This window comes from Pezoporus flaviventris, unplaced genomic scaffold (assembly GCF_033815535.1).
Source record: "Pezoporus flaviventris isolate CSIRO_AGI_PZ_B2104156 unplaced genomic scaffold, CSIRO_AGI_Pfla_v1 ptg000035l, whole genome shotgun sequence".
Classification (NCBI taxonomy): Eukaryota; Metazoa; Chordata; class Aves; order Psittaciformes; family Psittacidae; genus Pezoporus; species Pezoporus flaviventris.
Window position 1 is genome coordinate 12,166,274 of NW_026892583.1, and position 23,668 is coordinate 12,189,941.

The window sequence follows — 23,668 nt, forward strand, 5'->3', positions numbered from 1 at the left end:
AACAGGGCTGTTTGTGAGCAAATGCCAAACTTGAGACTTTTATGTGAAGAAAATGATAGTGTTTATAGAGAGACAGTAGTATCTATGTATACAATGTGGGTAGAAAACCTGGGAAGCATTAGTACCGAAAGATTAAAGGAAGATACTATCTTTATTGCCCCAATGTGATTTGTAGCTTCAACTCTGTCTGCAGAGGAACTGGATTGCGGGGAGGAGGTGGTCCTGGTTAAATCATGACAGAGGTAAAAGCCCATGCCTTCGTGGATATGAAGAAAGCCTCTCGGCTGGCAGGGCTTTTTGCTTTCAAAGCAGATGCCATTCACAGCTAACAAAGTAGAGATTTAAGAGTTTATTTGCTACTCCCTTATAGAGGCACAATAAGAAAATCGAATACCAAAAGATCCTCAAACTGAAGCTTGTATTTAATCTGCACAATTGTAAATTTGGAATGATAATGTATATAGTGTAAAGAAGTGGTTTAGAATCAACCATGAATTTTAATTTATAGCTTCTGTCATTAAATTAAATCCCTGTGTTACCCATATTCACTGACCTAACTTAATAGTCAGAGGGTGAATCTCTTGCGTGAAACCACTTTTACATCAGTTGCCATGTACAGGAGCTAAATGGCCACAGTGAGATACTTTCATAAAGGGTATTTATAAATTACTTGTTATAGCTATTTTATTTAGTAAGGGGCTAATACAGCGGGATAGATTAATGTAGCTGAAAAACCCTTTTAGTTCTGAAATGTTTTCTACATATTACTTCACTTACTGGGCTTGCTATTAATAAGTTGCTGTTAATAACTGCCTTTATCCCAGAGAATTAATAAAGCATGGGAGAGTCAATGTAAACAATAATGTTTTAGTAAGACTAGGCATGCTGAGACAGTAAATTGTTCTAAGTCAGTTGCAGGTGGGCAGTGCATTCATTTAGAGATGCTCAAATGCTTCCTTACGTACTTACAGAAAAACTGAATAGGGGTTTCAGTACAGTTTTCTAAAAGTAATTCTTTAATTAAAGCTGTTTGTGTACAATCTGCACATGAAGATAATATTTCTTTGGCATTGCACTCTGTGTGGTCTGTGTTTCTCCAACACTACTGTGTTACTTACTACTTGTTTTTAAGAATCACTTGTATCTGTACTAGCTTGTTGGGTGTTTGTTATGAAAACTGATAAGCTTTTTTCAGTTATAATTAAATGTGAATTTGAATACATTTGTCAGTTACTGATTTTTGGAGAGATTATATTTTTCTTTGGATTTCAATTTATTATATTCTAAAAATGTTTAAGTTCTTAATATTTTTTTTAACCTGGAATTTGATCTGGACTGACATTTTCGTGTTGTCAGTTAATCAGGCTTCCTGCTGGTTTTGTAGCTTTGCAGTTCATACCTCATGAAAGAGTCGATTGCAGTGTAGATACCCACATTGACCTCTTTGGCTCAGCATAGTGGTGGCTGGCTGATCAGTTTTTGTAATTTTATCTTCGTAGTCACTGCTGCCTATTTTATATTATTAAAAGGCTATTTTTAATTTTTCTACTGCTGCCTTTGTTAGATAATCTTTATTTGCAGATAGCAGTTGCTCCAAGGAGTATCTATAACTGCTTCCAGATTCACTCATATACAGTTGACTTCACTTGCCATTTGTACATTCAGTGTCCTGAGAATTCCTTTGGATACCATCCACATATTAAAGAAGTGTACTGGAATTTGACTAGTATTTGACTTAAAGCCATGTGATTTAAATGTTTTTAATTATATACTCTATATATTTTCCAAATCATGCAACTACTGTCATTTGGTCAAGAAACAATAAAGGGTTGATATGTCCGAGGTGAAGGTGAGTGCAGAAAAAAGGGATAGCATAGTGCAAATGATTTAGACAATTCTGGGAATGCTTTTATGCAGCAGCTCTCAAAGTGGTAATGGGACTTTCTGGCAGAGGACTTGCAGAGGGAAATCTGTTCTTACTATGTGCAGCATAATTTTTCTGCTGGAGTCATCAAATCTTAGAAACTAATGTTGGTCTGTAATATACGCAGTTATTTGGCACATGAAATGAATACACGCTAAGCTAAAAACCTGTGTAACAATCAACAGGCTAAACTTCAGATCTGGTTGTGGATTAAAGATGTTGTCCTTCAAACTGCTAAGTTGGTCAAAACAACATTAAATGGTGGGTATCTAGCTCAGCTCACGGTTCCAGACATGTTTGGGAACTTAAACACAAGCTGTTCCTTTGGGAACAGTTGTGTTCATGGGCTGAAAAGAGTGAGTAAACAATTATCTCTTCAGCTGAATACACCTTGTAGGTGTCTGTGCTAACACACTTTTAACTGGCAATCTCCAGTTCATGTGCTGCCTGCAAGGCAAGACGGTGAATGTCTCACCAGCAGTCAAAAACATGAAACTTGGGGCGAAGTCTCCTAGATGTTCAGAGTTGTAACTTGAAGAAGGCAGCATGGTGGTGTTGTACAGGGGAGTTTTGCAGGCTCCTGACATAGCACGTGTGTTGTGCTGCAGTGTAAAAGGTTAAAAAATTGAATACTGGGGGGGGGGGGGGGGGGAGGAGAGGGCATGGTTTTGGTTTTGTTAACTTACTTTTCAGTAAACTTATAAAATTGTAGATGGTGAGGTGATTTGACTGTGAAACATCACATATTGCTAGTAAAGCTCTCAGAAACATATATCTAAATTTATAAGTTCTTAAATTTAAGCAATAGTCTTGAACTCATTTATCTTTATTATGGGTAGCTTAACAGTGCTGCTAACTACTCTTAACTGTCCCAAGACTGAGAGCTGAAGCTCTACCAGAAGAGTTCAGTGCAGCAAAGATTTTTTTTTTTCCCAATGTGTTAAAACTTGATATAAACAACTAATTTAAGAAATTAAGTAGTTTAAGGCATCAAATTAAAAACATGATTTAAATCATCAGTTAACACTGTTAAACACTAATTTCTATGTAAAGAACTTGTATCCAGTCATGCTGGGGGAAAAAGGTACTTGATGTGCTTTTTGCTGTATGTAATTCAGTTGCCAGCACCTATAATAAATGCTTAGAGCACTGTAGAGATATCCCAGCTGCTCCAGCCAATGGGCCGGCTTCAGTTGGAGCTCAGCTCAGATGCCTCTATACAAATGCCTGTAGCATGGGGAACAAACAAGAGGAATTGGAGATGTGTGCACATCTACGGGAGTATGATATAACAAGCATCACAGAAACATGGTGGGATGACTCCTATGAGCGGAGTGTTGGAATGGAAGGTTACAGGCTCTTTAGAAAAGACAGGCCTGGCAGGCGGGGAGGGGGAGTTGCCCTTTATGTTAGGGATAGGCTGGGGAGTATGGAACTCTGTGTGGGGACAGGTGAGCAGTCCACAGAGAGTTTGTGGGTCAGGGTTAAAGGGATTATAGCTATGGAAGACATTCCTGTGGGGATCTGTTACAGACCGCCTGATCAAGGAGAACCTGCGGATGAAGCACTCCATAGACAGGAAAAGCTTCACGCTTGCAGGCCGTTCTTCTCGTGGGGGACTTCAACCACCCTGACATCTGCTGGAGGGACAGTACGGCCCGGCACAAGCAATCCAGGAGGTTCCTCGATTGTGTGGAAGGCAACTTCCTTCTGCAAGTAACAGAGGAGCCGACAAAGAGAGGTGCCATGCTTGACCTTGTGCTCACCAACAGGGAAGGGCTGGTTGGAAATGTGACTCTCCAGGGCAGCCTTGGATGCAGCGATCATGAGATGCTAGAATTTGAGATCCTCAGTGAGAAGAGCGTGCAGCAAGCTCACTGCCCTGGAATTCAAAAGAGCAGACTTTGGCCTCTTCAGGAACCTGCTTAGTAAGGTTCCATGGGATACAGCCCTAGAGGGCAGGGGAGCCCAAGACTGTTGGTTGATATTCAAGTATCACCTGCTACAAGCTCAGGAGTGTTGCATCCCAACTAGAAGGAAGTGCAGCAGGAGGGCCAGGAGACGTCCTTGGATGGATAAGGAGCTGCTGAGGAAAATTCAAAGGAAGAAAGAGGCTTACAGAAAGTGGAAGCAAGGACAGGTGGCCTGGGAAGAGTACAGGGATGTTGTCCAGGAAGCTAGGGACCAGGTTAGGAAAGCTAAGGCCCAGTTAGAATTAAACTTGGCTAGGGATGTTAAGGATAACAGGAAGGGATTCTATAGGTAGGTATGTAGCAAATAAAAAACAGACTAGGGAGAATGTAGGCCCCCTCAGGAAGCTCTTGGGAGAACTGGCTACACAGGATTTGGAGAAGGCTGAGGTTCTGAATGACTTCTTTGCCTCGCTCTTCACTGGCAAAGGCTCTGACCAAACCACCCAAGTCTTGGAAGGCAGATGCAGGGACTGTGAGAATGAAGACCTTGGGCCCACTGTAGGAGAGGATCTGGTTCGAGACCATCTTAAAAATCTGAACGTGCACAAGTCCGTGGGTCCTGAAGAAATCCATCCGCGGGTCCTGAAGGAGCTGGCAAATGAAGTTGCTAAGCCACTGTCCATCATATTTGAGAAATCATGGCAGTCAGGTGAAGTTCCCGATGACTGGAAAAAGGGAAATATAACCCCCATTTTCAAGAAGGGGAAAACGGATGACCCAGGGAATTACAGACCAGTCAGTCTCACCTCTGTGCCTGGCAAAATCTTGGAGCAGATTCTCCTGGAAGGCATGCTGAGGCACATGAAAATCAACAAGGTGCTTGGTGACAGCCAGCATGGCTTCACTGAGGGGAAATCCTGCCTGACCAATTTGGTGGCCTTTTATGATGGGGCTACAGAACTGATGGACAGGGGTAGAGCAGTTGATGTCATCTACCTGGACTTGTGTAAAGCGTTCGACACTGTTCCACACAACATCCTTGTCTCTAAATTGGAGAGACATCAATTTGATGGATGGACCACTCGGTGGATAAAGAACTGGCTGGATGGCCGCACACAAAGAGTTGTGGTCAATGGCTCAGTGTCCAGCTGGAGACCAGTAACGAGTGGTGTCCCTCAGGGATCGGTGCTGGGACCAGTCTTGTTCAACATCTTCATCGCTGACATGGACAGTGGGATTGAGTGCGCCCTCAGCAACTTTGCCGATGACACCAAGCTGTGTGGTTCGGTTGATACCCTGGAGGGAAGGAATGCCATCCAGAGGGACCTTGACATGCTTGTGAGGTCAACCTTATGAAGTTGCCAGCCTTATGAAGTTTAACCATGCCAAGTGCAAGGTCCTACACCTGGGTTGGAGCAATCCCAGGCACAGCTACAGGTTGGCCAGAGAAGAGATTCAGAGCACCCCTGCGGAGAAGAACTTGGGGGTGCTGGTTGATGAGAAAATGAACATGAGCCGGCTTCAGTGTGTGCTTGCAGCCCAGAAAGCCAACCGTATCCTGGGCTGCATCAAAAGGAGCGTGACCAGCAGGTCAAAGGAGGTGATCCTGCCCCTCTACTCTGCTCTTGTGAGACCTCACCTGGAGTATTGTGTGCAGTTCTGGTGTCCTCAGCATAAAAAGGACATGGAACTTTTGGAACAAGTCTAGAGAAGGGCCACGAGGATGATCAGGGGACTGGAGCACCTCCTGTATGAAGGCGGGCTGAGGAAGTTGGGGCTGTTGAGCCTGGAGAAGAGAAGGCTGCGTGGAGACCTCATAGCAGTGTTCCAGTATCTGAAGGGGGCCTATAGGGATGCTGCAGAGGGACTCTTCATTAGAGACCCTCTAATGACAGGACAAGGGGTAACGGGTTAGAACTTAAACAGGGGCAGTTTAGATTGGATATAAGGAGGAAATTCTTTCCTGTAAGGGTGGTGAGGCACTGGAATGGGTTGCTGAGGGACGTTGTGAATGCTTCATCCCTGGCAGTGTTCAAGACCAGGTTGGACGAGGCCTTGGGTGATATGATTTAGCGTAAGGTGTCCCTGCTCATGGCAGGGGGGTTGGAACTAGATGATCTTAAGGTCCTTTCCAACCCCTAACTATTCTATGATTCTAATTCCATAAGCTGTCTGTATTTTCCATAAAAATGTAGGCTGCTTTATCCTACTAAGTGCACTGTATCATTATTTAATATTGTTTGTCAGTGTTTGTCTCATTCAGTATAAAACCGCAAATTCCATGCATCACTGGGTACTAGTCTGCATTTTTCATAGGTATAGTGACATAGCCCATAATTTTGCTATTACAACTCTAGTCTTGTGCTGAACCTTGAAAAAAATTGCGCCTTTCTGATCATATATTCAGATAACTTGGTCCTTATTATTAAGGAAACGTGGAAAAAAATCACAGAATCCTCAGGGTTGGAAGGGACTTCAAAAAATCATGTAGTCCAACCCTCCTGCAAGAGCAGGGTAAGCTAGAGTACATCACACAGGAACTTGTCCAGGCGGGCCTTGAATATCTCCAACATGGGAGACTCCACAACCCCTCTGGGCAACCTGTTCTAGTGATCTGTCATGTATTAATACAGGATGGAATTCTGTCTTGCTTATTTCTGCGAGAGCCTGTATGTGTGTATTGGGGGGGAGGGATACATATTGATGGTAAAATCATGCTGTGTTAAGTGCATAGCTTCTGATGAGCTGTTCTGTTATCCAGCATTACATATGAATATAAAACAAGTTGCCCGTAAAGCTTGCTTTAAATTTGAATAAACCGCACAAGAGGTAAGTGGTGACTTCTGGATATGAGCGCATCTAGTACAGCCTGCTAAAACTGAATTCCACTATTATACATTTTAAAACAAAGCTTTGTGCCTGGGATTTTTAAGCCCCCGTTATAGATTTAAATTTTAGGAACACACGTTTTCCTTCCTCCCCTCTGTCTGAATCAGTCTTCCTGAAAAATGATAAAGATTAGAATTCAAGAACACAATGAAAATAACAGGAACTGAGACCAATAGAGACAACTAATCCTCCTGTTAGTTTCTCTGAACACTGGGAATTGTGCTGCAGAATATCCTTCATTACAGTCTAGAGTAAGGTAAATTTATTCCATACCAGAGCTACAGAGGGAGGGATTTCACTGCCGTGTTGTAATAGTAATGGGCTGTGTTGGTCTTTATCTGATATAACAAAACAGATGTGTACTGTGTCAAATGTCTACTGCCATGTATTTTTCTGGGTGTTACTTGCCCTTTGCTCACCCTCGACACCCTGGGTTTTGGAATTTGCTTAAATGGTAGGTAGAGCACTCCGCTCTGCGGGGCGAGGGCTGAGAATGTGGCATATCTGCGGCGGTAACTGTTTGGGTTGGACTGACTTACAGTTAAGTTGGGCTCCACTCAAATATCAAAGCTATTTAGTGACAGATGTGACCCACATTTTGACTTAAGTGCTCTCAGACAGTTCTTGTGTACTCTTACTTACTCGAGTTGATACTGACATTTTTCCCAATCTGGTATTCCACGCTGCAGTTAAAAAATAGACGAAGCTGCTGAATTACTTGGATTTCAGCTGAACCTTCCTGTCCTAGTATTGAATGTATTTTATGAATCTAGGTGTTAGCTTGGACTGTAAAATGGCATGAGTGCGAGGGACAAAGCATTCTGATAAATGAATCCTGAATGTGGTTGTTAACACCTGGCAGTGTTCAAGACCAGATTGGACAAGGCCTTGGGTGATATGGTGAAGTGTCCCTGCCCATGGCAGGGGGGTTGGAACTTGATGATCTTAAGGTCCTTTCCAACCCTAACTATTCTATGAGTCTGTGATCCAGGTGAGTGACTGAGAATGGGATATGTATGTGTTGCTTTCTCACTGTTCTTTCTTCTCTGCAAGATGGAAAGGCAATGTTAGTTACTGCAAACTGCCAGAGCTGTGCTATCTCCTCTGTGAAGAGATAGTTTGTCTTTTTTCCTCTGGATAATTAAAAAAAGCCTGTGAATTGGGGCCAGACTTGTTTTCAGTTCTGTATGTATTCAGAGACAGCATTGGAGGAGCTTACAGTCACTTATGTTTTGAAATGAGCTTGGCAACTGCGCATATAGTGAAGAAACCTCCTTGCTTCCTGCTTGTTAGCAAGCTGATATTTTTCAGTTTACATGCACTTAAGTAGCACTTAATCACTTAAGTAGCTCAGTTAAACAGAGTTAAAAGAGGTTGCTTAGTGATATTTATAAGTGGCAAGTAGAAAGATTAGAAATGCTTTTGTGTACTCTATATTCATAGGGCTTAAATCAAAAGTGATTGTTTCCCACATGCAAGATGTCTGCTACTAACTTGCATGCTATTTCTTATACTTGAGTATTTGTGTATTGAGAGCCTGCTGATCAGACTCATCACCTTCATCCATATACAAGCCTGATCTTACAAATGCACCTCTTGTTACTGCTACCCCCAAGAATGTCTTGCTGTAGGATGCCCTTTTTGAAAGGTGAGCTGAACTTGTTTTTCTTGTGGGCTGCTGTCAATAATATTTGTCCAACTTGGTTCAAGTACCAGCTGAACTGTTCTGCAGGAATTGTTTTTGTTGGTAGTCTCCACAAAGGAAAATGTTAGAAAGTCTGTTTTGTTGCAGTGACTTCTTGTAATTTCTGTAGGAATCTCAGACTGCTAGAAAAGAATCTGATTGCTTTTGAGGTTGATCTGTCAAAGAGTGTGCTTTCTATCAGGACAATACTCCGGCTATAGTGTTAAGTCTAGAAGGCAGCTTCTATCCCTTGTTGGGCTCTGTAAAACATAACTGCTTTCTGTAAGCACTTAATGGCTCTTTTGAAAGAGGAAGTTCAATTTATTTTTTTTTTTGTTTTTTCCTTGTGAGAGATTTTTGTGCAGCTGCTTAACAAGTCTGGAGAACTTTTTTCTGTCTTAATGTAAAATTGATTTGTGTCATTGAATTTATGGTTTCAGGAAGCTACAGGATGGTATGCATCCCTTATTATGTGCTCTCCTTTGGCAGGCAGGCTTAGATTGGTGCTCATGCATGCTTCTTTGATTCACAGAAGCATTCACTGCTGATGCACGAAGTGTACAAATCTTTCAGTCCCTCTATTGATAAAAGCCCTCGAGGGGACTTTGTCACTGTGGGGTTTGTTTTTTTTTTTTTGTCTGTTTTTTAGTTGAGGATTCTGATCTGTGGGTTTTTTTGTGCGCTTGGCATATCCAATTACGTAAGTGTAGCAGGCATCTGCTGCTTTTGTTCCTATGTATATAAATGAATTGTAGGCTGTTGGCACCAATGTTCAGCTACAGACACTGTTGCATCCTTCTCTAATTACTGATATTTTTGTGGGTGTATCAAGAGTATTGGGGGATGTGCTCCAGCTGCAGTTGCAAAATCATGTTTATGCCTTCATGCTTAAATTTATAGGCTTATAGTCTTCCAGAAGAAATACTACACTTGGTTCACTAATGCCAGGAGTTTGGGGGTCAGGAGTTTTGTTTTCAGGAAGCCACGCATAGGGGAATGTCATACTGGTCTTCAGTATGTGATCTTAATAGAGTAAGCATCGTGTTCAACACAACTCTCTGGATAGTAGGCTTTTTTTGGTCAACCAATTAGTCTTTTTGTCCCTGAAGAGGTTGTAGCTGAGCTGACTCTTGTGCAAAGTCTCTTTCAGTAGACTGCTAGTTTCTTCTGCTCCCCTTGCTTTCAAGCGAGAAGGTTTCTTAGGCTTCTCTCCTGTGGAGATGGGAACCAGCTCCGTTGTATAAAGGTAGTGAACCTTAGCACTACTGAACTCCCAGCAGCATGACCAGAAACAAGAGCTCTCAGCAGAGCTTGGCTGCTTATCTCTCCTCTTCCCTGTTTGTTGCAGATAGAAAACCTCAAATGCTCATTACATTGTTAAAAGGTCTCGTTCCAAAGTGGCATCCTGGCAGTAATACGTTCAATTTTTTGGTCCTACTTTTCTGGGCAGTTTTGCTTCCTTTCTACAAATGGAAATAAAATATCCTGCAAAACCACTTTGCAAATTCATGCCCGTATGAACTTTTTTTTTTAGACAGTAGTATGACTGCATAGTGGGTTGAAGCTGAAACAGGGACAGATGTATCTTCTAAAAAGTTAAAGTATCTTAAATCATTTGTTTATAGTCTGTATTGACAGGTATATGGGAATCTAACCTGTAACACAGCGGGTGCATCTCTATATGCTCCACAGTGATCAGTTAAGATAATACCTGAGGAAAAGAGAATACCTGGTGGAGTAAATGAGAAGTTGTAGTATGAGTTGTATGTAATACATGTAATTAAGTACAGGATGGTGATAAACGTATGTCTCCTGCTTTCCAAAGCAGGTGAAATGTGTCCGCAACACAGGATTAAAGCAGACTGCTTCAGAGCAGTTGCAATAGAATTACACCTTCTATTAACAGCAGTGTGCAGGCAGTGATTTGCTCAGAGGAGTGTTCTGGAGTTTGGGGTAAATGATTTATGCTGTGGGTAGCTGGTGTATCTGACACAGCTGCAGCTCTGTGTTGTGCCTCTGAGCTATCTCCATCTCTAGTCTGCCTGGGGGAGGAAATTTGCTAACCTGACTAAAGGTGGAAAACTACAGACTTAATTTCAAAGATGGATGAAAGATCACTTGCAATATAATGTTCCTGAATGCAGATGCAAAAAAATTGAAAGGGTATAGAAACATTTTAAGGACTAGAAAAGCTAAAATGTGGCATGGGGAGGAAAATGATTCACAGGTTGGTCAGGTAAGCTGTTGATTCACAACCACCAAAAGTTTGTGATTGACAGAACAATTCCTGAGCTACTGTATCATGCAGCTGTGCCTGTTAGTATAAAACGGCACCTATTTTGAGCTGCTTTTTATACTTTGAATTATTAAGTGGAACACCGTGGGTTACTTTACCAGAGCTGCTCAGAAGTCATAGGTACAAGGTAGAGCTTGAGTCTGGTAAGTGGCTGCAACAATGATGATTTTGGCCACCTAACTTTAATCTGTGCACTCTGGTTAACAGCCACTGTGCATCTTGAAGATGTGTTTTGAATATTCTCAGCCTACCCTGTTATTTGCGGGAATAACAACATACAGTTAAGTGTCTGTCAGCCCTGACCTAGCTTGTCTAGAAAAACTTTCAGATCATTGCCCCCTTACCCAAAATGGAGAATTAGGGAACAGCGTATTTTGACACCTCTTCTGGAGAAAGAGTGATACGCACTGTGCGCGCTGGTTGTCTAAAATTGCACACCAACTCAAATTCAGCAAATGGAGAAAATCATTTCACATCTGCCTATTGAGTTGATAAATGGTAAATTGCTTGAGTGGCAACACACAACCCCACACGTGCACTTGTAGCAGATGGCTTTGATGTATGCCGGAGACAAATGTGATGTCCCCTCTGCCCCCTCCCCCTTCAGTCTCCAAGCTCAGCGTGAAAGGGTACATAGAACTTGTGAATGCTTTGAAAGCTGTAAAAGCCTGAAGTGTAAATAAGCTAGCCTATTTGGTGGAATTGTTTCTGCATAGGCACAGAGCCTTGTACCATGAGTTTTGGGGGGCAGTTCACATTCAGCAGATTGAGGAGGGGTGGCCTTGCAGGATGTGTGCATTAGCTTGATTGCTGTGACTGGGGTTGCGGACCTTGCTACGCATAAATAATTTTAAACTGTTTCTTCAAAAATCAAGTACTTGTTGTCAAATTGCTTGTTACATGTGCGTTTTTAACTCCCCCCTGGTCTGTTAGGGCTTAAATCATGTAATTACCAAAACCATCTGAAACCAGTAAAGAATTTGTAATGTTTTTGCAGTTAATTGGTGTTTTTCAGAAGGCAAGCATTGTTCTGTTCAGTTTTGCCATGCAAGAAAAAGAAACAATTTGCCTGTAGGTAGCTGCAACATCAGTATATGCATTAGTGCATATTTCTGACAAATATTTAAGTGCTGTGTACAAAATTTAACTTCTTTATGGTGGCATGGTTTTACTTGTATTTTCTAACTCTTAGTCTTTTTTTGACCATTTCCTAACACACATTTAGTTGTCAAGAGAATATTAACAGCTGAAATATTAGACAGACAAAATTTACAAAAATGTGTGCATAGATGTTGCAGTTCTAATGTAGACACTTGTTTTGGAGGAAAGGAAGAACATTGAACATGGGCTTGTTCAGAGCTGTGCAGGGAGCAGATGCAGACTTGCTGAACAGCTGGGCCTGTGGTTCTGGTTGCTTCAGTCATTTCAGCCATTCCTGTAGGCACATGAAACCCATAAGGTTTCCATGATAATGTCTAGTTTCTTTGTGAAACGCTAAAGGAAAATTATGTATAATGGCTGTATCAGTAGCCAGAGGTCAGTGTAAATTTTCAGTGTTATTGCAATCTAGTGTTACAGAAGCAGTAATTCTGTGCAATTACTGTTGGGTTTAAGATGAGACAGAGTAAAATTGCAGTCTTTAGTTATATGAATTGACATTTGTCACAATTTGCTGGGAAACTTCCAAAGTGGACACGCTTTTCTGATGTGGGCAAAACATCAGTGTGTCACGTTCATGAGCTTTTGTTGTGTTTTGTTACGGTAACCTAATGTCTGCTGGCTCTGGAAGTCAGTCCAGAAATCCAGTGGAAATGCGATGTGTTCTTCGCTTCCTTCCTTGCTAGCTAAAGCTTCCTTTTAAGTTGCAAGATCTTTTGTCTGACAACCCTGAGTGTTTCTTGTGTTCTCTTTTTATAAAAGAAATAGAAGGCTGGCAGCCAAGTAAGAAAGCATTTAACTCATGAAGGCACTGCTGTCATTAATTTTAAACACGTCAGTGTGGTGTCGGTCAGCTTGACTACCAACAAAGAAAACTAAAGTGTTCCCATAAATCATTTTATTGTCCTAATCCAACCTAATTAACTAAACTAAAACTCCTATTCTAATAGAGCAGCCCTTCCTGTGAGACATCTGCCTCTTTCTTAACGGATTTTAGCCCTCACTTTCTGCTATAGTGCAGAAGACTTGGTGACCATAATGGTGTTAAGTCTCTCTCATGATCTGTGGGGAGCTTGCTAGGCACAAGTGAAGTGGGAAGTTTAAATTTCAATTTCAGTGTGCAGAGTTTTCTTGGGCTGTTTTTTTTTTTCTTTATTTATTTATTTGGTTTTTGTTTTGTTTGTTTTTTCTTGGAAACATTGCAGACCAGAAGAAAGCAAAATCTCCATTTCTAGAAGTGGGTTAGACCTGCTTCTTCCAAGCCTCCAAGCAGCAGCTTAAAGGCTGTGAGAATTTTGGGATCTGCTTTTCCAGTTTATTGATGTGCTCCTTACATTGAAGGCTTGACCTAATAGTGTTAAGAATGCAGTCATGCTGTGAGCTCCTGACCTGTTCTTGAACTCTTGGACTGAAGATTACTGAGGGAAATGAGCAACTTCGTCAGTGTGTGGGGAGAGCTGTGGCACACCAGAAGATGGTCCTAGATAGGCAACATCTGGCTCAGGGTAGTTGTAACATCTGCACAGGGATAAATCATAGAATCATAGAATCGTTAGGGTTGGAAAGGACTTTAAGATCATCTAGTTCCAACCCCCTGCCGTGGGCAGGGACACCTCACACTAAACCATATCACCCAAGGCCTCATCCAACCTGGCCTTGAACACTGCCAGGGATGGAGCATTCACAACCTCCCTGTGCAACCTATTCCAGTGTCTCACCACCCTAACAGGAAAGAATGTAGAATATCTTACTAAGGAAACTTGCTAAATAAAGAACCAGAAACCCAACTGTACTTCAGGTCTTGAGCCTCAAGCTAGAATCTTTGCTATACCCTTATGTCTGTCATAGGTCAAAACAGGGACATGCTTATTACAGAAGACAGATTTTAAGAATACACACTAGTTCATCACTGTGTGCAAAGCGGGAACTTGCAGAGATCTGAATAGCCCGTTAAAAAAAAAAGGACTTTAAGGAAAATGTGAGTTTTCTTGTTACACTTGGAGAAATCCAACACTGGTATAATTAACCTCTCGGAAAAAGAATTCCATCTTGCATCAGATTATTTTACAGGCTTTTTGTATGCTCTGCAGAAGGGGTAGTCTGCTCCTGTTTAACCTTGTGGTTTGTCAGTTGATAAAGGCATTTCTGGAGATGTGTTTGACACTAATCTGTCATTGTGCACCAGGAAACAGTTAACATTTTTACTGACCTTCTGTGCGTTTCCAGGGCAGTAGCTGCCTATGCTGTCAGTGCTTAGGGGAGAGGTGGTACTCTGGAGTGGTGTCACTCAGTGCAGTGCTCACTCCCGGGTAACGCTGGGTGTTTGCAAATGTGGTGTTGTGCGTCACTGCCAGTCGATTGGGCTTATGTCCAGTCTGCTGAAGATTTAATACTTTTTAGTTGTGTTCCCTCCTTTTTCTGTATCTCTGCTAAAAAAGGCAGAGGATTAAAAAATGCTGGTTTTGTGTATTCTTATTCCCCTTATCTGCAAGGATTTTTATATGTGGGATTTAGGGAACTCTACTTTCTCAGATCTTGAAATGATGGTGAAACTGATAGCAGCTGCCTTTCCAGGGGAATGAGTGGAGAGCAAAGAATTCAGGTAGGCTAGGATGTTCCAGTTGCAGTATTGCTGTTGGGAAAGCAGCCTCTATTTGATCTTAGCTCCTCTGAGACCTAGCAGATTTGTAAGCCATAGCCTTTAACTAATGCTTTGATTGTGAGTGCAGAGTGCTAGAATGTGGTTTTGTTCTCAAAAGGGAGAGATAAGAGCAAGAATGAAAAGTGTGTGTAAGGAGGCAGCGGAGAAACCAAGGCCAAGTGTAATGCCAGCCAGCAGAAAGAATATAGTTCAGAACTGAGCTACCAGGAAAGTTTAAAAGAAACCCCAAAGCCACAAATACTTGCTTAGTCCATATTAGCGTGGAGGAGAGAGAGCGTGCCTTCTAAGATGCAGCTTCTCTCAGTCTCTGATAACATATGGTAGTTTTGATGACCCAGAATCACTGGACAGGCATCTCAAGGGAGGGGGAGTGCCACAGTGGGGGTAACTGCAGGGTTTGCTTTTGAGTGATGGGAGGGGAGGCGTCTTGCTGCTGGGGTAAACTCACTGCTCAACATACAGTGAGGCTTGGAGCTGCTGCACACTCTTCCAGGTTAAAGCCCTATGGAGAAGGATGGATTACTGTACAAACACAAGCTCTGCTTTGGAAAGATGTTGGGATGTCTGTCCCTTCATGCCAAGTAGAATATGGCACCTCTGTATTCCCTTGTTGCTTTCATTTGGCATTTGGGCTTTCTAAAATCCCTCAGCCCTAATGCAAACATAAAGTCACTGGCAGTGGAATCATGCTGGAAAAGTCCCTTATGGCTATTATCTGTTTTATCAGTCCACAGGGGTTTTGTCAGTCTCCACTTCACTATCTGTTCCCTCCAAAGGGAATTACTTGAATTCAGCATCTTGAGACAGTTAACCATATAAAACAGACTGTTCTGTGGGCAACTGAAGTAATCTAGCCTGTGTCTCCCCACCAGAATTCTTGCTGGACAAGAGATGGCATATGCTATGGCCGGTCTGGAGCCACATGTTTCAGATTGGTTTGGCAGGCTCAGGCTATATACATTAGTGAGGGTTTTCCAGTATTTGCCTCTGCCAGGAACTAATGTAGCTTTTTTTCTGTGCTCAATTGATGACTTTCATTAAACTTTTAAGAACCTGAAAGATACGAGACAGCTGCTCTCAAATTAAGCTGATACTGGCCCATACACTCAAAAGCTTGGTGGACGCTGAGTACAACCTTTGAAAATACTCGTTATTGCTCTGATGGATCTTGTCAGCCTTGAGGTGGAGTTGAAGAGATAGAGGTAAAGTTTAGTGCCTGCTTTTTGTTCTTTCATGTTTTATTTCCTGCCTGGAAGGTGGACATGGTGGCATCCAGCATGAAACTCTTCAGTCATCTGCTACAACTTGTAATGCTGCTGTATGTCTTGCAAGAGTCAGGACTTTTCTCACTTCAGCTGCTGCAGCAGTGCAGTTATGTGACAACATCAAGGTTTGGGGCAGGGGAGATGACATCCTACTGGTGGGGGCGGGGGGAAAAGAAGTCTGGAAATTTGAATGCTAAAAGCAGTGAAAAGGCAACCTCACTATTTTGGTTGCTACAAACCAATTTCACCATACTTTTTTGTGGTCTTGTAGTGTGATTCTATAGCTCCTCAAGCAGAAAAAATCCTTCATGATCCTTCATTCAGCATTCCACTTACAGTATTGTTTTATTAAGATACTTACCTTTCACTAGTCAGTCGTTGTGAATAGCTCGTAGTTCTTCTTTATTTGTGTACTTCCTGAAATTCTGCTGTTTATTTTTTTTTTCTTACTTGGAAGCGGACAATTGCTTTGAGACCAGCAATTAATGTGCCTGTAAAAGATATATGAATTGGAGCAACTGTTGGTACTGAGCAGACTGTGAAAGCGCAAGTTGAAACACTTCTCATAATGTTCTTTTATTTGAAAAATGATTACACAATTCCAGGAAATTATTGTGGCATTTCACACTGAAAGTAACTGGATTTAAATAGCGGAAAACAAAGAGGAGGGGAAATAAGACGAGGAAGAGAAGTTGGGAAGGGAAAGGAACACCTGGAGAAAAAGATTGTGTCCTACTCCAGTATTTCAGAGAAGATACCCTGGTCAACCTAATGGGCATTATTAACATATCCCTGTCCAGGAATTTTACCAGGTTGCTGATGGTCAGTGCTCCACAGACTGTCTGGAAGCTGAAGCCAAGGGCCATCATGTTCACAGTTGGTGATAGGCCTGTCCATCACTGTATCTGCAGCTGTCACAGTTTTGTGGAAATAAATGAAAATTTTGTGTGTGAAAGCTATTACTATCTGGTGTTTGATATCTGAAATAGGAATATAAATTCATTATTGCAGTATTATGCTTAAAATGCAAGGTGTGAGGGTCTCCTGTTCATCACTGTGTTTCACTGATATTCTAGAAATACCCAAGACCTGCTCAGGGCTTGAGATCCCCTTGTAAGTTGTCAAATATGCATAGAAAGAAAGGTCTTCATGTGTATTTCAGACCTAGAGTTCAGTGTCTTAGGATGTCCCAAAGTGTTAGTGATTTCATTTGAATTGCATCTCAAGGTGATGTTTGTTCTTGCAACATGCCTGTGTAATGGTTATTACAAAACATAAATTTAAGCTGGTAAATTTAGAATCTGTGTACCAGTGATTATCAAATAATGTTTACCTCACTTTTCAGCTCTTGCTACAGTAATTGGAACAAAAACCAATGCCTTGAAATTTTGTCAAAAGCTTCATTGCAGAAAATAGTACTGGAAGAGATTGGGAAAAGTTATCTTGCTTAGTCAAAGAATCATATCATTGAATGGTCAAAGAATCATATCATTTAAGGGAATTGCCCCTTAAAGCTCATGCAGTTCCACCCCTATGCCATGGGTAGGGACACCTTCCACTAGACCAGGTTGCTCAAAGCCCCATCCAGCCTGGCCTTGAACACTGCCAGGGATGGGGCAGCCACAGCTTCTCTGAAGAAAAGCTGTGCCTTCTCTTCATAATCCAGTCTCTGCCCAGCCTGTATTTGTGCTTGAGGTTACCCCAACCCAGGTGCAGGACCTGGCCTTGTTGAACTTCATGAAGCTGGCACTATCCCACCTCTCCAGCCTGCTCAGGTCCCTATGGATCCCATCCCTTCTCTCCAGCATGTCAGCCACACCACACAGCTTGGTGTCACTGGCAACCTTGCTGAGGGTGTGCTTGATCCCACTGCCCATGTTGCCAACAAAGATGATGGATCCTTTGCCTCCAAGTAGTAACTCCTAAGCCTAAATCCTTAGCAAGTGTTGAGCATTTGTTTAGCAAGTGTTAAGAGCTTTCAGTGCGAGGCGTGTTGCAAAAGTAGTCTCTCATCTGTTGCTGTAAGTGCATGAGATTTACAGAAAAGAATTCTTCCAATATGTGTTTTCAGTAATTCTATGTCAAATACTTTTGCTAACTGTTAGTAGGCTTTTAATATGCATGTAGGTGGTGTTACTACCTCCAACATTCAGTAAAACTTTTAATGATTTGTTTAATAATTGATCTATAGCTTTGGGATCATTTAGATTTTTGTGAGAGATGACAGAAGAGTAGAATATATTTAGCTGCTTAGTTTAATCATCCCTATCTGTGGATTTTGTAGGTGAAGAGCAGCATGAAGGAATAGAGCTAGTGAGAGAACCTCTTCTAGAAAATTACCCCCCCTTAGCAGGGTAAGCTAAGGAAAGCTTTAATTAACTTATTAATTCAATACGTAAGTGTCTGCAGAGTGTTTCCTGAGCAGTAATAGTCATTACCTTTCATAATTGTGTGCAGTTACGTGGACCTTATATTTGCATGTATTTCCCTATTTGCCAATAGATTTCTCAGCTTGTTTCCCTCTGTCCTGAAGCTTTTACTGGTGCATTTACATTGTACAGTTAGCTCAGTTATACTTTGGCACCATTTAATCATTTGAAGTGAGTGTTGGTCTTTAAGCTTGAAAAAATGATCATTGGTGCCACAAAGATTTTGTATGCTGAGTCTCGGAGGTTCTGAAAGGATCTCTAGGTTCTGCCCCCGTTATGGCTCTCTGCTGTGGCAGCTATGCTCTGTATTTATTAATCAAGGAAAACTGTTTCTTTCAATCAAGGTTGCTGTTTCTTTCCAAGTTGAGACTGCTTCTGTGTTGGGGTGATGTCTCTCTTCTGTTCTCTGAAGGACTTGCTGGACTAATAAAAAGGGAACCTAGAGATGTAAATCTGGAAATTCTTAACAAATAAGGATTTAAATCTTAGTGTGGTACAATAGCATAGCAGTTGTCCTTTTCTAGTCTAGTTTCAAATACTAGAATACTATTTTGTCTTTGCTATATCCACATCTATAGAGACCAGTTTCCTTTGACAGGTAGTATGAAGTACCCTTTTAATGAGGAAAAATAGGCTGAAAGCATTCACTTATCATCACATTTAAAATTGTTAGGCTCTTTCTGATGTAACTAGAAATCTATTTAACTGTAATGATATCTCTGAAATCCTGGCGCTTTTAACTGTAAATCAAATGTATTGCTCACTTGCTTGAAAAAACAGAAACCAAAGAATCCTAACCCCAAAGTCTGTGCTAGGATACAAGTTCCTATGAGGGTTAGGAACTTACTATAAATTCAGAGAAAACCATGTGTTTGGAGTCTAAACTGTGAAAATGGTAGGTACTGGGTACTTCTGAACTAGAAACAAACTAGTGCCACCTGGGGTTTTCATTAAAAGCAAAATAAAAAATCCTAGTGAATGTGATTACCTAGCCTTGTAATAACATGTTACAATACACTGCTTTTCCTGATCATAGTAAAGGTGTTTATATAGTGAAATGAATTTGATACTATTTTTGTGGAAGCTGTATACAATAGACATATTCTTTTATTCAACAGGCAATCAGCTGTAAAGGTCAGCACAGTATCTCTTACACGTTATCCAGAAACCAGACTGTTGTAGTGGAGTATACTCATGATAAAGATACAGACATGTTTCAGGTAAGACTCTATGCAATATATGCATTGTTTTTTAAAAGCAACATATGGAACCACAGTTCTGCATTACATTATTCTGGGTGTCCTCTGTGATCTGTGGAATTTCCATGGTTGAACCCAGTTGCATTAATACGGGAGGACTTTGCAGTTTCACATTCTCTGCTCTTCTCAAACCAGCACTAGCATGTTAATATCCTTACTGCTCTAACTGTACTCTGCTTTTTCTGCAAGGACAGCATAGCAGTTTTACAAATATCACCAGAAACAAATGTGTGCTCTGTTTGAATTTGTAAATAAGCACAAGAATACACCCCTCACCCTCAGTTCATTAAGTAGCTGGAGTAAAAAAGGAAGTGGATAGGAATAGGATATGGGATGGGGAAGAAGGAAGGTAAAAGCAAGGATAGGGAGGGGAATGTGGGAGCTGTGCACTAAAGGAGACAAACTAGTGATAGAATGATAATGAAAGCCATTCCTGGTTGGTGTGCAAATATACCAAATGGTGTAGGGGACTGTGCAGAGTTTCTCTAGGCACACGTTTTTCTAATATGTTTTCTCTTCCCTGTATGCATTTGTGTTTTTCAGAATCTAACATTCTGAAAACAAAACTTTTTTTTTTTGTGCGGTGCTTAATTTTATATATGATAGACTAGAAATTCTGCACAAACTTAGACCTCCAGCTTGAAAAAAACCAAACACTCACAGCTTTTTCCAGTCTAGACTAATCAGGTTTGTCTTGTCAGTGATTAGATCATCTTACCATGAATTATCCCTCCTCATTCAGTCTTTCCTATTTAGAAGGGTGTGTAGTTGAGTTGTTGACAGACACTATCAAGATGTCTGTGCTTCATGTGGCTTCTGGGTTTTTTGCTCTATATAAAATCTAGTGTGACTTTGGAATGGTTAGGTCCAAGTAAGGTTTGATTAAAGAAAAAATACAAAAAAATAAAAAACCAAAAAGTCTTGTTCATTTGCTGCTTCACAAAGGATTGCACAGGCAGAGTGAACTGATGTTGACTGGTAAAAGAAAAATTTAACCCATCCTTTTGGTTACTGTGTGATACTTGTTTATCTTTACAATATTCTTTTGTGCCCTTATTGGCTTCAGTGAAACTTTCCTGTATGTAAATGCACAGAATCATCAAATGGTTTGGGTTGGAAGGTACCTTAAAGATTATCTAGTTCCAACTCCCTGCCACAGGCAGGGACACCTTTCAGTAGAGCAGGTTGTGCCAAGCACCGTCCAACCCAGCCTTGAACACTGCCAGGGATGGGGCAGCCACAGCTTCTCTGGGCAGTCTGTTCCAGTGTCTCACCACCCCCATAGTGAAGACTTTCTTCCTAATACCTAATCTAAATCCTCCCCTCTGTCAGCTTAAAGCCATTCCCCCTTGTCCTATCCTTACAGGCCCTTGTCGAAGTCCCTCTAAAGTTTTCTTGAAGACCCCCTTAGGTAGTGGAGGGAAGGCTTTCCAAAGAAATGGTCAATGGGACAGGTTGTTTTCCCAAACCTATGAGTATCTCATGTGTTTTTGGATGCTAAAAGGTTTCACAGGCAGAAGAGCTCTGTGCACTCCAGCCAGTCATTAACATAGAGAGCAATACCCCCTCCTTGTCTCCCCAGCCTCTTCTTCCTGAAGAGCCCGTGTTCTTCCATTCCAGAACTCCAGTTGTGGGAGGTATCCCCCCACCTCTTTGTGATGTGCACGCCTCTAACTCCTCTTGCTTTTCACTCATCCTATATACATTGCATAGAGGCATTTAATTTGGGCCCATCAATTAAGCTGTCTTATTGTCAGGATTGGCTGGAAATCCTTTCTGTTGAGCTCTTTAGCTGCTCCCTTGCTGTCCCGCAGTCCCTTCTCAGGCTCTGGAAATCTCCTGCTGGCACCAGGATGGAACTAGCAGGAGCAGGATGGATTGAAGTTCCCCTTGCCTGGCAACTCTAGCTTAAAGCTCCCTTTGCCAGCTTGGCAAGCCTGTATCTGAAGATGCTCTTCTGCTTCTTTGACATGTGGTCTCCAGCAGACCAGGTTACTCAAAGTGAGTCCCATTGTCTAAGTAGCTGAATCCCTGGCTGTAGCACCAATCCTGTAACCATTTGTTGATTTGCCAGATTCAACTGGCCCTTTCAAACCCTTTCCATTCAACTGGGAGAATTGATTAGAAAACTACCGCAAAACAAAAAAAAAACAAACCAACATTTTGAAAAGCTGTTTTTTGAAAGCTAGAATTAGAGTTGCATTACAGCTGCTTTTCTGGTCATATCATATAGACAGCTCTTTTCTTGATTGTGCAATATCCTAGTGGTGCTTACATCTTTTACTTGGGGGGTACTGGTATAGAATTAGGTCAGTTGGGGTGCTGAGCTGTCATTCTAATAAAATTCAGCAGTCTGAGGCAAGGAGATGCATAATAGGCAAAGCAGTGCTCCACATGTCCAAGTGACCCTTGTCTAAGGCAGTAGGTTAAGGCAGCTAATTAAGGATGTTTTGGATCTAAGGTAGAAGTTTGACTTAGCAAGGAAGGGGCTGGTTAATTATAGAGTAGCCCAGCTAACAGCGTATCTTCCCCTGCTTCCCTTTGAGACCCATTGGTGCTTGGAAGTGGAGGAATTTGCACAGGGTCATACACCGAGATGGCTTGGGCTGGCTGCCTACCCCAGAGACCTCCTACACTTCTACAGCTGGCACTGGAGTGTACATCCCTTGCTGCACCCTCACAAGCATAGCTTGTGCTTTCTCCTTCCAGCAGCTCCTGGGTGCCCCGGGAAATATCACAAAAGCCCTAATTTTGGTCCATGTACTGAGTCACCTGTGTGACTGCCTATGGTTCAGGCAGTTATCTGCCATACATTTATAGTTAGCTGACTAGTTTAGCTTGTAATGGGTAAGATTATCCCATCTTAACAGTAAAACTTTTTTGAGCTGAATCTTGTGTTGATAAAGTGTCTCGGTCCTCCTGGTCCCCCCTCAAATACCTAATGTGTCAGAGTTAAGGCTTACATGTTGCTTAAAATTTCTCTTTCCAGTGCAGTCTGTTTCTTCTGTCTTGATGTGTAGACTGTCTTGCTGTGACTTGTTCTCGACCTCTAGCAGTGTGTCCTGGTTCATGTTTCTGCTCTCTGTGGCTGTCTTCTCGGGGTTGTGCTCCACACATTGGCCTAGAGGGGCTGATAGCTGTGAGAATTGGAAAAGGAATAGTCTGGTAGACTGAGACAGTATTTTGCTGCTCAAGCAATGCCTGAGATCAGCTGAAGAGGTTTCCATTATTTAGAAAAGCTATTAGATTTTAATTATACGCAGTAACCTGATTGTGAACAATCAGATTATTTGAGGACTGATTTGTGCAGCCCAGTGGTACATGATGACAAATTATATGTCCCCTGTTGATCCAGACAGTAATGTCTTACTGTTGATCTGGCATCACTTGAATAGGCAATCCTTGGATTTTGCTGTTTTCTTTTGAAATGTATGTGCTTCTGTAGAACACTAGCAAGGTATGGGGAAGCTGAAAAGGGGAAGATAATGCCTGGACCACAGAATTACCTTGAAGCTTAAGGCCCCTCCTTGGCTGCTGCTGACACGTATTATCTTGGGCAAATAACTTAATGTTGTGTTTGTTTTTTTTTTATCTTCATCTTCCCCTCTGTGAAATAGGGTAGTAGCACTGCTTGACTTCACTAAGGTAACCATACTAAGAAATGTGAGAAGCTTGGAATGGTGGTTGTTAGTAACACCTTAGTCAGTGGGACCTGAAATAGGAAAAAGGGACAGCAGAGTTTTTTGTTTCCTTGGTCAGGGTATTATTTCTAACCCGTGAATAACATGAAAATAGGAGGAGTGATGTGTTGGTGACTTTTATTCTGAAGTTTTTCCAGAAACAAATGGGAAAACTGTAAAGATTACAAACCCAGAATAGCTTCTTATTTTATGTTTTCCAATTTTATAACCAAGAGGAAGCATAAGTAGATGGTTTATTGGAAGTGAGGCATATATGGAAAGTGTGGGGAGACTATATAGCTGTTGTTGTATGTAAGTACCATGCAGCCGCCCGCTCGCTCCCTCCCTCCCCCCAGTGGTATGGGGAAAACTGCAAAAAGGTAAAACCCATGGGTTGAGAGAGTAACAGTTTAATAATTAAAATAAAAATATAGGGAAAAAGAGGAGTAAAAGACAAGTGATGCACAATACAGTTGCTCACCACCTGCTGACCAATACCCAGACCGACC

The 23,668-nt window shown here is 41.7% G+C and overlaps 1 protein-coding gene across 2 annotated transcripts in view; it reads left to right on the forward strand.

Moving 5' to 3' along the window:
• The window catches only part of PELI2 (pellino E3 ubiquitin protein ligase family member 2), an 88,498-nt gene that overhangs the window by 47,123 nt on the left and 17,707 nt on the right, over positions 1 to 23,668 (forward strand). For both annotated transcript variants that reach the window (XM_061462609.1, XM_061462610.1), the window contains exon 3: positions 19,339 to 19,440. In XM_061462609.1, coding sequence (XP_061318593.1) covers positions 19,339 to 19,440 — 102 coding nt within the window. The remainder of the gene's footprint in view (positions 1 to 19,338; positions 19,441 to 23,668) is intronic.